Source organism: Pseudophryne corroboree, chromosome 7 (genome assembly GCF_028390025.1).
Source record: "Pseudophryne corroboree isolate aPseCor3 chromosome 7, aPseCor3.hap2, whole genome shotgun sequence".
Classification (NCBI taxonomy): Eukaryota; Metazoa; Chordata; class Amphibia; order Anura; family Myobatrachidae; genus Pseudophryne; species Pseudophryne corroboree.
The window spans coordinates 35,502,151-35,518,646 of NC_086450.1; the positions used below are offsets into that span (position 1 = coordinate 35,502,151).

The 16,496-nt window shown below is 49.5% G+C and overlaps 1 protein-coding gene across 2 annotated transcripts in view; it reads right to left on the bottom strand.

The window, feature by feature from the left end:
* The window catches only part of DBR1 (debranching RNA lariats 1), a 55,726-nt gene that overhangs the window by 15,771 nt on the left and 23,459 nt on the right, over positions 1–16,496 (bottom strand). For both annotated transcript variants that reach the window (XM_063932994.1, XM_063932995.1), the window contains exons 4-8: positions 12,036–12,116; positions 11,094–11,179; positions 5,132–5,356; positions 3,801–3,881; positions 3,566–3,711 (exon numbers count right to left, since the gene is read on the bottom strand). In XM_063932994.1, the coding sequence (XP_063789064.1) occupies positions 3,566–3,711; positions 3,801–3,881; positions 5,132–5,356; positions 11,094–11,179; positions 12,036–12,116 (619 nt within the window). The remainder of the gene's footprint in view (positions 1–3,565; positions 3,712–3,800; positions 3,882–5,131; positions 5,357–11,093; positions 11,180–12,035; positions 12,117–16,496) is intronic.

Sequence of the window (16,496 nt, forward strand, 5' to 3'; positions counted from 1 at the left end):
CCCGGGCAGGCTTCAAGACATCCCGGACCATTGTTAGAATCACCAATGCTTTCTATACTGGTAGAAACACCCTCTCTGCACTTTGTGTCTCGGATCATCCCCAGGAAAGACAGCCTCCTTGTCGGCTCCAGATGTCACTTTGGAAGGTTCAGGATCCAACCGTGCTCCTTGAGCAGTTGTGTCGTGAGAGCAATGGATCTTAACTTCTCCCTGGATGACGCCTTGATCAGGAGATCATCCAGATACGGAATTATGTTTACCCCTTGCATGCAGAGGAGAACCATCATCTCTGCCATCACCTTGGTGAAGACCCTCGGTGCTGTGGAGAGGCCAAACGGCAGCGCCTGAAACGGATAGTGATCGTCTAACTGTGCAAACCTGAGATATGCCTGATGTGGCGACCAAATGGGAATGTGGAGGTACGCATCCTTGATGTCCAGGGACACCAGGAACTCCCCCTCCGTCAGTCCTGAGATGACAGCTCTCAGAGACTCCTTCTTGAATTTGAACTCCCTGAGATAAGGGTTCAAAGATTTTAAGTTCAGAATTGGCCGTACCAAACCATCCAGCTTCGGTGCCACAAAAAGGTTTGAATAGTAACCTTTGTTCCACTGATGAGGCGGAACTGGAACAATGACCTCGGACACCATTTTTCGGATAGCCTCCAGAAGAATTGTTCTATCTGCCGGCCGAGCTGGCAAGCCTGATTTGAAGAAACGGTGAGGTGGGTTTGAAACTCCAGCCTGTACCCGCTGGACAGTATATCCTGTACCCAAGGGTCCAGGCCAGACGACATCCAGACGCGGCTGAAATGCCAGAGTCTTGCCCCCGCCTGACCTTCCTCCAGGCTGAGCTGTGCACCATCATGCGGAGGACTTTGGGGTACCAGAAGCAGGCTTCTGGTCAAGGGAAACTGCGGGAGCAGGCTTCTTTCCTTTAGTACGACCACCTCTGAAGAAGGTGTTCGAAGGCTCGTTCTTTCTAGGCCTCGCGGGCTGAAAGGACTGTGACGTGGCTGGTGTAAAAGGCTTCTTTGTAGCCGGTGCAGCTGAGGGGAGAAAAGGAGACTTACCCGCGGTAGCCGTGGCAATCCATGCATCCCCAAAGAGAGCCTGACCTGTATATGGTAGGCCCTCCACACTCTTCCTGGATTCCGCGTCAGCAGACCATTGGCGCAGCCAGAGACCCCTGCAAGCAGAGACGGACATGGAGGAGATCCCCGAAGCCATGGAACACTGGTCCTTCATGGAATCTATTAGGAACCCTGCAGAATGCTGAATATTACGTAAAAATAAATCAACATCTCCTTTATCCATCGTAGTCGATTCCTCCTGAAGAGTGATTGACCACCTGGCAATAGCTTTAGAAATCCATGCACAGGCAATAGTAGGCCGCAGTATAGCACCTGAAGCCGTGTAAATGGATTTTAGCGTGGCATCAACCTTGCGATCTGCCACGTCCTTCAACGCGGTAGATCCCGGGACTGGTAAAACCACTGTTCTGACAGCCTGAGACAGAAGCGTCAACTATCGGCGGAGACTCCAACTTCTTTCTATCTTCCTCTGGGAAGGGAAAAGCAACCAAGACCCTCTTAGGGATCTGGAATTTTTTCTCCGCATTTTCCCAGGTTTTTTCAAAGATAGCATTTAATTCCTTAGATGCTGGGAAGGTGAGGGGGGATTTTTACTGTGCATGAAAAGACCTCCTCAACCTGCTCAGGAGTTGTGTCAGAAATGTGTAACACATCCCTCACGGCTTCAATCATCAACTGCACCCCCTTAGCAAGAGATGCCGTCCCCCTCAGCACATCCCCATCACCGTCTGCCGTGTCAGAATCGGTATCCGTGTCATCCTGCATAATTTTGGCAAGTGCACGTTTGTGAGAATGTACTGTAGGGGACCCCGAGGGAGCAGTATCAGACCATACTGCCATAGAGGACTGCAGAACCTGAGTGGCATGCTCAGTTCTAGCAACCCTATCAGAAATCTGAGAAATAGTCCCCCTAAGAGAGGCTAACCACTCCGGTTCTTTAGCTGGGATCTGCGCTACAGCAGTGCAATCCTGATTACATGGGATGGGATCTTCCTGAGAAGATAAATCCTCTGCAGCATATGAAACAGAGTCTCTAGACATGTTTGCAAATACACACCAATCACCCCACATACACACAGGGTACTGCGCAGACAGAGTATCCCCCACAAGAATGGCAGAGAGACACACAGACTGGAGCCAACCCACACACAGCGCTGACTGTGTCCCTTAATAGGTGACACAGTCTTACACAGCCTCCCCTCCCTTCTACAACCCCCTGGTACCGTACAGATAGCTGGAGTTGCACTGGAGAGACTGATCTTCCACTTGCATCCGACTGCAGGCAGGAAAATGGCGCTGAAACGCTGCTGGGACCGCTCTGAGGAGAAGCCCCGCCCCCTTAATGGCGCAGTCTTCCCGCTCTTCAAGATTATACTGGCCTGAGGTATTTGTCTGACTGAGATCCGCAGACCCCGACAGGCTGGATTAGTCCGTGTAGGGTCAAGCGCTGGCTCAGGGCGCCCCTCACAGCGCCGCACCTATGTACAGCTGAGCCGTCTGGGAGCGCACTTAATACTGCGCTTCTACCCTGTAGCCGCCATCTTCACACCGACCCCCTGCTTGTTAGGGGGGACGGTGACTCACTCGCCACACTTCGGCTCTGCAAGGGGGTGGTGGCATGCTGCTGGGGTGAGCGTCCCCCTGTGGCGGGGCGCGATCTATCCCCTCTGGAGCTCAATGTCCAGTCAGCGGAGACAGTGGCTCAGACCCCGCAGGGCTAACACCGCTCCCCCCCTCAGTCCCTCGCTGCAGGCAACCTGTTGCCAACAGTCTCCTGTTAAAAAAATAAACTCTGAAAATAAACTTACTAGAAAAGCTCTGTAGAGCTCACCTAGGTGTGACCGGCTCCTCCGGGAACATTTTCTAAACCGAGTCAGGTAGGAGGGGCATAGAGGGAGGAGCCAACCCACACTATTAAACTCTTAAAGTGCCAATGGCTCCTGGTGGACCCGTCTATACCCCATGGTACTAATATGGACCCCAGTATCCTCTAGGACGCAAGAGAAAAAAAATAATAATTCAGTTTTTGTACAAAAATGCACAGGATTCGGGATAAGTTCCGGGATCCATGTGTTTTCAGAGTCGCGAATAAAAGGGGCAGTTTCAAGGATTTTGTTTTGCCTGCCTTCGGGAAGGTGAAACAAATTCTTTGATAATGCCAGTTATTGTGGACAGCCGAATTACCACCTGGGGAATTAGCCCCGGTATTTTAACGCAGCCAACTGAATTCCCCCTTACAGTCCCCACAGTTACAATGCATTAACTATCCTAACCATATCGGCATTTTATATGTTTCGACATTACGCTGCCAACAAACATATTGTCAGGAATTTCAAATCAATCAAATTTAAAATCAAAATTATAGCTAATATCTTACAAGTAATGCTACATTTGCTGTGGCCCAATATGCCTGTGATTTGCCTCACAACATCCTAAATATCAATAGGCTGAAGAACACATTGTGAGATTCACCTGCTATGGAGACCATTGTTCTCAGGCATATTCCACGTCTGCCGAGTCACATTTAGAAGTTTTCTGGTGGCCTTCAGAACGCACAACCACTCTAGGTCATACTCTACGCAGTCGGGCTTACTCGGATCATGCTCCACCTCCACAACCTAACAGACACAGAGAATGAATGGATAATTCAGAAAACACACCAGACTAACAACCCATAAGCTTCTAACCCAGCCACAAATAGTCTTACCTGGAGGAAATCCCGGCGTGGCAGACATTTATCAAGAGCCAAGAACTTGGTTGCTTTAGGTAACTGTCCTTCTACGTCATTCTATGAGGGGAAATGTCAACTGGTTAGAAGGAACAGAATGAGAATTTCAAAGTGTCAGTAATAAAACCATCTTAAATTGTTGGTCGCTGCTCTGAACGTTATATTTAAACTCCCGCAGGTCCGTACTCTGCTCATAATATTAGGGCTGAACGGTATTAAAAACCAGAACTGTGAAAACATTAAAACGAAGAGGGAAGGTTTACGAAGCCATATCACTTCTCAGCAAAGTGTGACCTCAAAGTTTAAAGCGGCACTCGTGTTAAGTGCAAAGCCCAGCAAGTTTTGCACATACTCGCACCGCTTTTTGTTGTGAGCCAAACATTCCGCTTCTTTGTAAATACGTACAATCCCCAGGACTCCAAAAACACACGCATTTACAAATACACCTACCCTCAATACACCAGATGATACCAGACCTCTGGTGCAGTGCATTGCAGATGTGGCGAAACACCACCCACAGTGTACCAGAGAGGCTGGCCTGCACAGGAATTTTAAATCCATACACAGTTGCAGATGAAGCACAAGAGAACTTGGGGGGTAATTCAGAGTTGATCGTAGACGCGCTAAATTTAGCACATCTATGATCAGTTACTCTGAGATGCGGGGGGACGCCCAGCACAGGGCTAGTCCGCCCAGCATGTCTGGCTCTGCCCCCCTGGTGCAAAACCAACACACGGCGGCGATGCTTTTGCACCTGGCGAGTAAGCTCCCTGCCTGCGCAGCTCCTGCGCTCTGGCAGAGAGATACCAGTCACGTCCCATCGGCTGCGTGTGACATTATACACAGCTGCCGCGGTCCACCGCGCAATAGTCTGGACATGCCTGTGTTGTCCTGACCACGCCCCATCAACAGCGTTCTAACGCCATTGGCACGCCCCCTCCCGCCCCGCGACCGCCTTTGCCCGTCAACCAGGCAGAGGCAATCGCAGCCACTGAGATGCTCATAGCATCTCACTGGGCTCCCGGGGTGCGCACGTGCAGAGCAGCCGCGATGCAGTCTGAATTACCCCCTTGGTGTGAGGAAAAGCTGCAGCACTGCTGCACTTCTTGTACAGACTCAGACACACACAGATGTATAAAATGTCGCTCATGAAACGGATCAGCGTAATACAGCAAAGTAGTTTTGTCGCTTCCAGCTATTATATATGTGCGAGTAAGACATTCTGAGCGAGTTGCCAGGGCCGGCACGACTGAAGCCAAAATGTATGAAGACACATCTGTAGGTATATTTTATTTCTTTTTTGCCTTTACCTGGTGTTGCATGAAAGCAGCAAACTTGACATGCAGGTGGGCAGAGAACCAGTAGGACGGCTGCAGATGATTCAGGAGCTCGGCGGCTGCTGGGCTGCCCAGAGTGCTATTCTCTACCTCTAGCCTGAAGAACTGCTTCTTTTTCAGTAGCTGCATCGTATTGCCATAGTGATAAATGCTGCGAGGCCAGTCGTGTGACATAAACACATCCATGGGTTCCTTTAGCTGCAAGGGTAAGATAATAGCATATTAGGTGCCGTCTGCAAGGGGAGCAAATAATAAGAATTTACTTACCGATAATTCTATTTCTCGGAGTCCGTAGTGGATGCTGGGGTTCCTGAAAGGACCATGGGGAATAGCGGCTCCGCAGGAGACAGGGCACAAAAAGTAAAGCTTTAGGATCAGGTGGTGTGCACTGGCTCCTCCCCCTATGACCCTCCTCCAAGCCAGTTAGGTACTGTGCCCGGACGAGCGTACACAATAAGGGAGGAATTATGAATCCCGGGTAAGACTCATACCAGCCACACCAATCACACCGTACAACTTGTGATCTAAACCCAGTTAACAGTATGATAACAGCGGAGCCTCTGAAAAGATGGCTCACAACAATAATAACCCGATTTTTGTAACTATGTACAAGTATTGCAGATAATCCGCACTTGGGATGGGCGCCCAGCATCCACTACGGACTCCGAGAAATAGAATTATCGGTAAGTAAATTCTTATTTTCTCTATCGTCCTAGTGGATGCTGGGGTTCCTGAAAGGACCATGGGGATTATACCAAAGCTCCCAAACGGGCGGGAGAGTGCGGATGACTCTGCAGCACCGAATGAGAGAACTCCAGGTCCTCTTTTGCCAGGATATCAAATTTGTAGAATTTTACAAACGTGTTCTCCCCTGACCACGTAGCTGCTCGGCAGAGTTGTAATGCCGAGACCTCTCGGGCAGCCGCCCAAGATGAGCCCACCTTCCTTGTGGAATGGGCCTTAACCGATTTAGACTGTGGCAGGCCTGCCTCAGAATGTGCAAGTTGAATTGTGTTACAAATCCAACGAGCAATCGCCTGCTTAGAAGCAGGCGCACCCAACTTGTTGGGTGCATACAGTATAAACAGCGAGTCAGATTTTCTGACTCCAGCTGTCCTGGAACATATTTTCAGGGCCCTGACAACTCCTAGCAACTTGGAGTCCTCCAAGTCCCTAGTAGGTGCAAGGCACCACAATAAGCTGGTTCAGGTGAAACACTGACACCACCTTAGGGAGAGAACTGGGGACGAGTCCGCAGCTCTGCCCTGTCCGAATGGACAAACAGATATGGGCTTTTTTGAGAAAAAACCACCAATTTGACACTCGCCTGGTCCAGGCCAGGGCCAAGAGCATGGTCACTTTTTATGTGAGATGCTTCAAATCCACATATTTGACTGGTTTTAAACCAATGTGATTTGAGGAATCCCAGAACTACGTTGAGATCCCACAGTGCCACTGGAGGCACAAAAAAGGGGTTTGTATATGCAATACTCCCTTGACAAACTTCTGGACTTCAGGAACTGAAGCCAATTCTTTCTGGAAGAAAATTTACAGGGCCGAATTTGAACCTTAATGGACCCCAATTTGAGGCCCATAGACACTCCTGTTTGCAGGAAATGCAGGAAACGACCGAGTTGAAATTTCTTTGTGGGGCCTTCCTGGCCTCACACCACGCAACATATTTTCGCCACACGTGGTGATAATGTTGTGCGGTCACCTCCTTTCTGGCTTTGACCAGGGTAGGAATGACCTCTTCCGGAATGCCTTTTTTCCCTTAGGATCCGGCTTTCCATCGCCATGCCGACAAACGCAGCTGCGGTAAGTCTTGGAACAGACATGGTACTTGCTGAAGCAAGTCCCTTCTTAGCGGCAGAGGCCATAAGACCTCTGTAAGCATCTCTTGAAGTTCCGGGTACCAAGTCCTTCTTGGCCAATCCGGAGCCATGAGTATAGTTCTTACTCCTCTACGTCTTATAATTCTCAGCACCTTAGGTATGAGAAGCAGAGGAGGGAACACATACACCGACTGGTACACCCACGGTGTTACCAGAACGTCCACATCTATTGCCTGAGGGTCTCTTGACCTGGCGCAATACCTGTCCCGTTTTTTGTTCAGACGGGACGCCATCATGTCCACCTTTGGTATTTCCCAACGGTTTACAATCATGTGGAAAAAACTTCTCAATGAAGTTTCCACTCTCCCGGGTGGAGGTCGTGCTGAGGAAGTCTGCTTCCCAGTTTCCATTCCCGGGATGAAAAACTGCTGACAGTGTTATCACATGATTTTCCGCCCAGCGAAAAGTCCTTGCAGTTTCTGCCATTGCCCTCCTGCTTCTTGTGTCGCCCTGTCTGTTTACGTGGGCGACTGCCGTGATGTTTTTCCCACTGGATCAATACCGACTGACCTTGAAGCAGAGGTCTTGCTAAGCTTAGAGCATTATAAATTTACCCTTAGCTCCAGTATATTTATGTGGAGAAAAGTCTCCATACTTGATCACACTCCCTGGAAATTTTTTCCTTGTGTGACTGCTCCCCAGCCTCTCAGGCTGGGCTCCGTGGTTACCAGCATCCAATCCTGAATGCCGAATCTGCTGCCCTCTAGAAGATGAGCACTCTATAACCACCACAGGAGAGACACCCTTGTCCTTGGATATTGGGTTATCCGCTGATGCATCTGAAGATGCGATCCGGACCATTTGTCCAGCAGATCCCACTGAAAAGTTCTTACGTGAAATCTGCCGAATGGAATTGCTTCGTAGGAAGCCACCATTTTTACCAGGACCCTTGTGCAATGATGCACTGTTTTTAGGAGGTTCCTGACTTGCTCGGATAACTCCCTGGCTTTCTCTTCCGGGAGAAACACCTTTTTCTGGACTGTGTCCAGAATCATCCCTAGGCACAGCAGACGTGTCGTCGGGATCAGCTGCGATTTTGGAATATTTAGAATCCACCCGTGCTGATTGTAGCAGTATCCGAGATAGTGCTACTCCGACCTCCAACTGTTCCCTGGACTATGCCCCTATCAGGAGATCGTCCAAGTAAGGGATAATTAAGACGCCTTTTCTTCGAAGAAGAATCATCAATTCGGCCATTACCTTGGTAAAGACCCCAGGGTGCCGTGGACAATCCAAACGGCAGCGTCTGAAACTGATAGTGACAGTTCTGCACCACGAACCTGAGGTACCCTTAGTGAGAAGGGCAAATTTGGGACATAGAGGTAAGCATCCCTGATGTCCCGGGACACTATATAGTCCCCTTATTCCTGGTTCGTTATCACTGCTCTGAGTGACTTCATCTTAATTTGAACCTTTGTAAGTGTTCAAAAACAAATTTTTAGAATAAGTCTCACCTAGCCTTCTGGCTTCAGTACCACAATATAGTGTGGAATAATACCCCTTTTCTGTAGTAGGAGGGGTAATTTAATTATCACCTGCTGGGAATACAGCTTGTGAATTTTTTCCCATACTACCTCCTTGTCGGAGGGAGACTTGGTAAAGCAGACTTCAGGAGCCTGCGAAGGGGAAACGTCTCGACATTCCCATCTGTACCCCCGGGATACTACTTGTAGGATCCAGGGGTCCTGTACGGTCTCAGCGCCATGCTGAGAACTTGTCAGACGCGGTGGAACGCTTCTGTTCCTGGGAATGGGCTGCCTGCTGCAGTCTTCTTCCCTTTCCTCTATCCCTGGGCAGATATGATCTTATAGGGATGAGAGGACTGAGGCTGAAAAGACGGTGTCTTTTTCTGCAGAGATGTGACTTAGGGTAAAAAACGGTGGATTTTCCAGCAGTTGCCGTGACCACCAGGTCCGATGGACCGACCCCAAACAAGTCCTCTTCCTGTATACGGCCATACTGTGCCGTTTGGAATCTGCATCACCTGACCACTGTCGTGTCCATAACATCTTCTGGCAGTTATGGACATCGCGTTTATTCATGATGCCAGAGTGCAAATATCCCTCTGTGCATCTCGCATATATAGAAATGCTCTATAGTCAATAAAATACTGTCCCTGTCAAGGGTATCAATATTTTTAGTCAGGGAATCCGACCAAGCCACCCTAGCTCTGCACATCCAGGCTGAGGCGATCGCTGGCCGCAGTATAACACCAGTATGTGTGTATATACTTTTTATTATATTTTCCAGCCTTGTCAGCTGGTCCTTGAGGACGGCCCTATCTATAGACGGTACCGCCACTTGTTTTGATAAGCGTGTGAGCGCCTTATCCACCTTAAAGGGTGTTTCCCAACGCGCCCTAACTTCTGGCGGGAAAGGGTATACCGCCCATAATTTTCTATCGGGGGGAACCCACGCATCATCACACACTTTATTTAATTTATCTGATTCAGGAAAAACTATGGTAGTTTTTTCACATCCCACATAATACCCTCTTTTGTGGTACTTGTAGTATCAGAAATACGTAACACCTCCTTCATTGCCTTTAACGTGTGGCCCTAATAAGGAATACGTTTGTTTATTCACCGTCGACACTGGATTCAGTGTCCCTGTCTGTGTCTGTGTCGACCGACTAAAGTAAACGGGCGTTTTAAAACCCTTGACGGTGTTTTTGAGACGTCTGGACCGTACTAATTGTTTGTCGGCCGTCTCATGTCGTCAACCGACCTTGCAGCGTGTTGACATTATCACGTAATTTCCTAAATAAGCCATCCATTCCGGTGTCGACTCCCTAGAGAGTGACATCACCATTACAGGCAATTGCTCCGCCTCCTCACCAACATCGTCCTCCTACCTGTCGACACACACGTACCGACACACAGCACACACACAGGGAATGCTCTGATAGAGGACAGGACCCACTAGCCCTTTGGAGAGACAGAGGGAGAGTTTGCCAGCACACACCAAAAACGCTATAATTATATAGGGACAACCTTATATAAGTGTTTTCCCTTATAGCATCTTAATATATATATAAGCATATCGCCAAATTAGTGCCCCCCCTCTCTGTTTTAACCCTGTTTCTGTAGTGCAGTGCAGGGGAGAGCCTGGGAGCCTTCCCTCCAGCCTTTCTGTGAGGGAAAATGGCGCTGTGTGCTGAGGAGATAGGCCCCGCCCCTTTTTCGGCGGCCTCGTCTCCCGCTCTTAACGGATTCTGGCAGGGGTTAAATATCTCCATATAGCCTCCGGAGGCTATATGTGAGGTATTTTTAGCCAAAATAGGTATTCATTTGCCTCCCAGGGCGCCCCCCTCCCAGCGCCCTGCACCCTCAGTGACTGCCGTGTGAAGTGTGCTGAGAGGAAAATGGCGCACAGCTGCAGTGCTGTGCGCTACCTTTAGAAGACTGAGGAGTCTTCTGCCGCCGATTCTGGACCTCTTCTTACTTCAGCATCTGCAAGGGGGCCGGCGGCAAGGCTCCGGTGACCATCCAGGCTGTACCTGTGATCGTCCCTCTGGAGCTGATGTCCAGTAGCCAAGAAGCCAATCCATCCTGCACGCAGGTGAGTTCACTTCTTCTCCCCTAAGTCCCTCGTTGCAGTGATCCTGTTGCCAGCAGGACTCACTGTAAAATAAAAAACCTAAGCTAAACTTTCCTAAGCAGCTCTTTAGGAGAGCCACCTAGATTGCACCCTTCTCGGCCGGGCACAAAAATCTAACTGGCTTGGAGGAGGGTCATAGGGGGAGGAGCCAGTGCACACCACCTGATCCTAAAGCTTTACTTTTTGTGCCCTGTCTCCTGCGGAGCCGCTATTCCCCATGGTCCTTTCAGGAACCCCAGCATCCACTAGGACGATAGAGAAATTCTGTTACATGTATATTATAAAATGCATTTGTTTCATTGCGCGGGGGATCTATGTGATACCCCTAACTATGAGGCACATGCCTTTCGGATTATAGGGACGGAACATGGCATATTACCAAACATCAAGCGGAACTCAGGTAAATAAATGTTGGAGGTGTAGAACACGACTCTTTCTACCTGTTTCAGTTTAAAGACCTCTATATTCCTCACGTGATAGGCACTTCTCATTGTATCTGTGGTGTAGGGAGGGCATTCAAAGTGACCTAATGAAGTTACAAAGGAGACACGTTATCTTAATGTTTGTACTGATCACAAGAGGCGGTACAGGTGTAACACACTAATAATATTGCTGTTATATGGATTAGGGCTTTTGGTGGTCATTCCGAGTTGTTCGCTCGCTAGCAGTTTTTAGCAGCCGTGCAAACGCTATGCCGCCTCCCACTGGGAGTGTATTTTAGCTTAGCAGAAGTGCGAACGAAAGGATCGCAGAGCGGCGGCAAAGTTTTTTTGTGCAGTTTTAGAGTAGCTCAATACCTACTCAGCGCTTGCAATCACTGCAGACTGTACAGTTTCCATTTTGACGTCACAAACACGCCCTGCGTTCGCCCAGCCACGCCTGCGTTTTTCCTGCCATGCCTGCATTTTTTCGAACACTCCCTGAAAACGGTCAGTTGCCACCCAGAAACGCCCACTTCATGTCAATCACTCTGCGGCCAGCAGTGCGACTGAAAAGCTTTGCTAGACCCTGTGTGAAACTAAATCATTCGTTGTATTAGCATGTGCAGAAGTGCAGTTTTTTTTTGCCTCATCGCTGCACAGTGAACAAAGCAGCTAGCGAACAACTCGGAATGACCACCTTTATCTAGTGACAAACAGTAGTCAAGTTGTACAATGACATTATTCTGTAGAATACCAGTGAGACGTAACCATTTCCGGTTACGAACATAAATACAGTAAGAGAAGGTAATAAAAGTTGCACGTGATGGATCTGAACTGCATATACAAAAAGGCAAAAAAACAAGGATGCATTATTTCTACAGAGTATTTATTATACATTTACTATTGTCACAATTCTAAAGAACAACAGTGCAGTCCTGGGACTTGTAGTGAGAGATGTACCTTTTCTATAATCATGCCCTTTAAAAATGCCCGAAATTCCTCCGATTCTCACTCCACGATATTTCACAACACTGGCATATCCTGAGGAAGACGAAGCACAAACAGAGTGGTGAAACTTCGGTGTCTGTGGGTTCTATGCTATAAGGCAGAACAGACCACCAGAGCCACACAACAGTGGCTGCTTAACATAACCATTAGCTTTTATTTACAGGGTGCAAAAATAAGAATTTACTCACCGGTAATTCTATTTCTCGTAGTCCGTAGTGGATGCTGGGTACTCCGTAAGGACCATGGGGAATAAGACTGGCTCCGCAGGAGACTGGGCACTCTTAAAAGAAAGATTAGGTACTATCTGGTGTGCACTGGCTCCTCCCTCTATGCCCTTCCTCCAGACCTCAGTTAGGGAAACTGTGCCCGGAAGAGCTGACATTACTAGGAAAGGATTTGGAATCCAGGGTAAGACTCATACCAGCCACACCAATCACACCGTACAACTCGTGATAACTATACCCAGTTAACAGCATGAACAATAACTGAGCCTCATTTAACAGTTGGCTCATAACAATAACCCTTTAGTTAAGCAATAACTATATACATATATTGCAGAGAGTCCGCACTTGGGACGGGCTCCCAGGATCCACTACGGACTACGAGAAATAGAATTACCGGTGAGTAAATTCTTATTTTCTCCGACGTCCTAGTGGATGCTGGGAACTCCGTAAGGACCATGGGGATTATACCAAAGCTCCCAAACGGGCGGGAGAGTGCGGATGACTCTGCAGCACCGAATGAGCAAACTCAAGGTCCTCCTCAGCCAGGGTATCAAACTTGTAGAATTTTGCAAAAGTGTTTGAACCCGACCAAGTAGCAGCTCGGCAAAGTTGTAAAGCCGAGACCCCTCGGGCAGCCGCCCAAGAAGAACCCACCTTCCTTGTGGAATGGGCTTTTACTGATTTAGGATGCGGCAGTCCAGCCGCAGAATGTGCAAGCTGAATCGTGCTACAGATCCAGCGAGCAATAGTCTGCTTTGAAGCAGGAGCACCCAGCTTGTTGGGTGCATGCGGATAAAAAGTGAGTCAGTTTTTCTGACTCTAGCCGTCCTGGAAACATAGAGTTTCAGGGCCCGGACTACGTCCAGCAACTTGAAATCCTCCAAGTCCCGAGTAGCCGCAGGCACCAGAATAGGTTGGTTCAAATGAAACGCTGATACCACCTTAGGAAGAAATTGGGGACGAGTCCTCAATTCTGCCCTATCCATACGGAAAATCAGATATGGGCGTTTACATGACAAAGCCGCCAATTCTGACACACGCCTGCCCGAAGCTAAGGCCAACAGCATGACCACCTTCCACGTGAGATATTTTAGCTCCACGGTCTTAAGTGGCTTAAACCAATGTGATTTTAGGAAATCCAACACAACGTTGAGATCCCAAGGTGCCACTGGAGGCACAAAAGGGGGCTCAATATGCAGCACTCCCTTAACAAACGTCTGAACTTCAGGCAAGGAAGCCAGTTCTTTTTGAAAGAAAATAGACAGGGCCGAAATCTGGACTTTAATGGATCCCAATTTTAGGCCCATAGTCACTCCTGACTGTAGGAAGTGCAGAAATCGACCCTGCTGTCACATCCTTCCTAGCCTTCATCAGGGTAGGAATGACTTCATCTGGAATGCCCTTTTCCATTAGGATCCGGCGTTCAACCCCCATGCCGTCAAACGCAGCCGCGGTAAGTCTTGGAACAGACAGGGCCCCTGCTGTAGCAGGTCCTGTCGGAGCGGCAGAGGCCATGGGTCCTCTGAGATCATTTCTTGTAGTTCTGGGTACCAAGTTCTTCTTGGCCAGTCCGGAACGATGAGTATAGTTCTAACTCCTCTATTTCTTATTATCCTCAGTACCTTGGGTATGAGAGGAAGAGGAGGGAACACATAAACCGACTGGTACACCCACGGTGTCACTAGAGCGTCCACAACTATCGCCTGAGGGTCCCGTGACCTGGTGCAATATCTTTTTAGCTTTTTGTTGAGGCGGGACGCCATCATGTCCACCTGTGGTCTTTCCCAACGATTTACAATCTGCTTGAAGACTTCTGGATGAAGTCCCCACTCTCCCGGGTGGAGGTCGTGTCTGCTGAAGAAGTCTGCTTCCCAGTTGTCCACTCCCGGAATGAACACTGCTGACAGTGCTAGCACGTGATTCTCCGCCCATCGAAGAATCCTTGTGGCTTCTGCCATTGCCATCCTGCTTTTTGTGCCGCCCGCCGCCCTGTCGGTTTACATGGGCGACCGCCGTGATGTTGTCTGACTGAATCAAATTTAGAATGGGTCTCACCGAACCGTCTGGTTTCGGTACCACAAACATTGTGGAATAGTAACCCCGTCCCTGTTGAAGGAGGGGAATTTTGATTATCACCTGCTGAAGGTACAGCTTGTGAATTGCCGCCAGTACTACCTCCCTTTCTCTGAGAGCAGCTGGCAAAGCTGATTTGAGGTAACGGCGAGGGGGAGTCGCCTCGAACTCCAGCTTGTATCCCTGAGATACCACTTGTAGAACCTAGAGATCCACCTGTGAGCGAACCCACTGGTCGCTGAAGTTCCAGAGATGCGCCCACACCGCACCTGGCTCCACCTGTGGAGCCCCAGCGTCATGCAGTGGACTTAGTGGAAGCAGGGGAGGATTTTTGCTCCTGGAAATCGGCTGTCTGGTGCAGCTTTTTCCCTCTACCCTTGCCTCTGGGCAGAAAGGATGCGCCTCTGACCCGCTTGCCTGTCTGAGGCCGAGGACTGTACCTGATAATACGGTGCTTTCTTCGGCTGTGAGGGAACCTGAGGTAAAAAAGTCGACTTCCCAGCTGTTGCTGTGGATACGAGCGAGAGACCGTCCCCAAACAATTCCTCACCCATATAAGGCAAAACCTCCATGCGCCTTTTAGAATCAGCATCACCTGTCCACTGCCGAGTCCATAATACTCTCCTGGCAGAAATGGACATTGAATTAATTCTAGATGCCAGCCGGCAAATGTCCCTCTGTGCATCCCTCATATATAAGACGACGTCCTTTATATGCTCTATGGTTAGCAAAATAGTATCCCTGTCGAGGGAATCAATGTTATCTGACAGGGTATCAGACCAAGCTGCTGCAGCACTACACATCCATGCTGAAGCAATTGCAGGTCTCAGTATAGTACCTGAGTGTGTATACACAGACTTCAGGATAGCCTCCTGCTTTCTATCTACAGGCTCCTTTAAGGCGGCCGTATCCTGAGACGGCAGTGCCACCTTTTTTGATAAGCGTGTGAGCGCTTTGTCCACCCTAGGGGAGGTTTCCCAACGTAACCTGTCCGTTGGCGGGAAAGGGTCCGCCATCAGTAACCTCTTAGAAATCACTAATTTCTTATCTGGGGAACACCACGCTTCTTCACACAATTCATTTAACTCATCAGATGGGGGAAAAGTCACTGGCTGCTTTTTCTCCCCAAACATAATACCCTTTTTAGTGGTAACCGGGTTAATGTCAGAAATGTGCCACACAATTTTCATTGCTGTAATCATGCACCGGATGGCCCTTGTGGAATGTACATTTGTCTTATCCTCGTCAACACTGGAGTCAGACTCCGTGTCGACATCTGTGTCTGCCATCTGAGGTAGTGGGTGTTTTGAGCCCCTGATGGCATCTGAGACGCCTGGGCAGGCGCGGGCTGAGAAGCCGGCTGTCCCAAAGCTGTTACGTCAGTGATCGCAAAAACGCGCTATGGCGCATATTTTACCCAATTATTGATTGTGGGGACTCACAATTAAAAACCCGCAGGGTCCCTCAGGACGCGCTCTGACTTAGCAGCGCTGTCCTGCGCTGTCAGTGAATTTTCGTCTCCACGGCAGCAGAGGGAGGAACTTGGAAGGGGAGGAGACCATCGAGGGTGTATTCAACTCCCGCCTCCCCTCACTCTGCTCCGCACGCACACCGCTCCCTCTCCTGCCGGCGCCTCCCAACTTAGCCTCGCCGGCCCCACCCCTTCTGGCTGCACTGTGTCTGTATGTGTTTGTGCAGCGGCGGGACGTTTCCATGGCAACAGGCACTGGCGGCTATCAGCGCTCCTCCCGTGGCAGCCCGGCCTGAGCACCAGCGGGTCCCAGTGTGAGCGGCGTCCGCCCAGTACTCCATGGCGCCGTACAGTCAGGAGGATGGAAAGAAGGAGATCTGCTGAAGGTAAGAGGAGAGCACAGCGCAGGGTCAGCACCGGCAAGCGGGAGGCGGCACAGCAGTGTAGTCTAAGGCTTCTCCCGTACACCACCGCGCACCCGCTCCTCTACGAGACCCAGCTTCACCTGGCCCGAACCTGCACTACAGGTGACAGATGGAGGATGTGCTATTGTGCCCAGACAAAAATCCGTAGGCTGATGTCCTGTAATGCAAGGACAGCCAAGCCTCTGCCTGCCCACAGGACCCCTCTCTCAGTGCCTTCCTC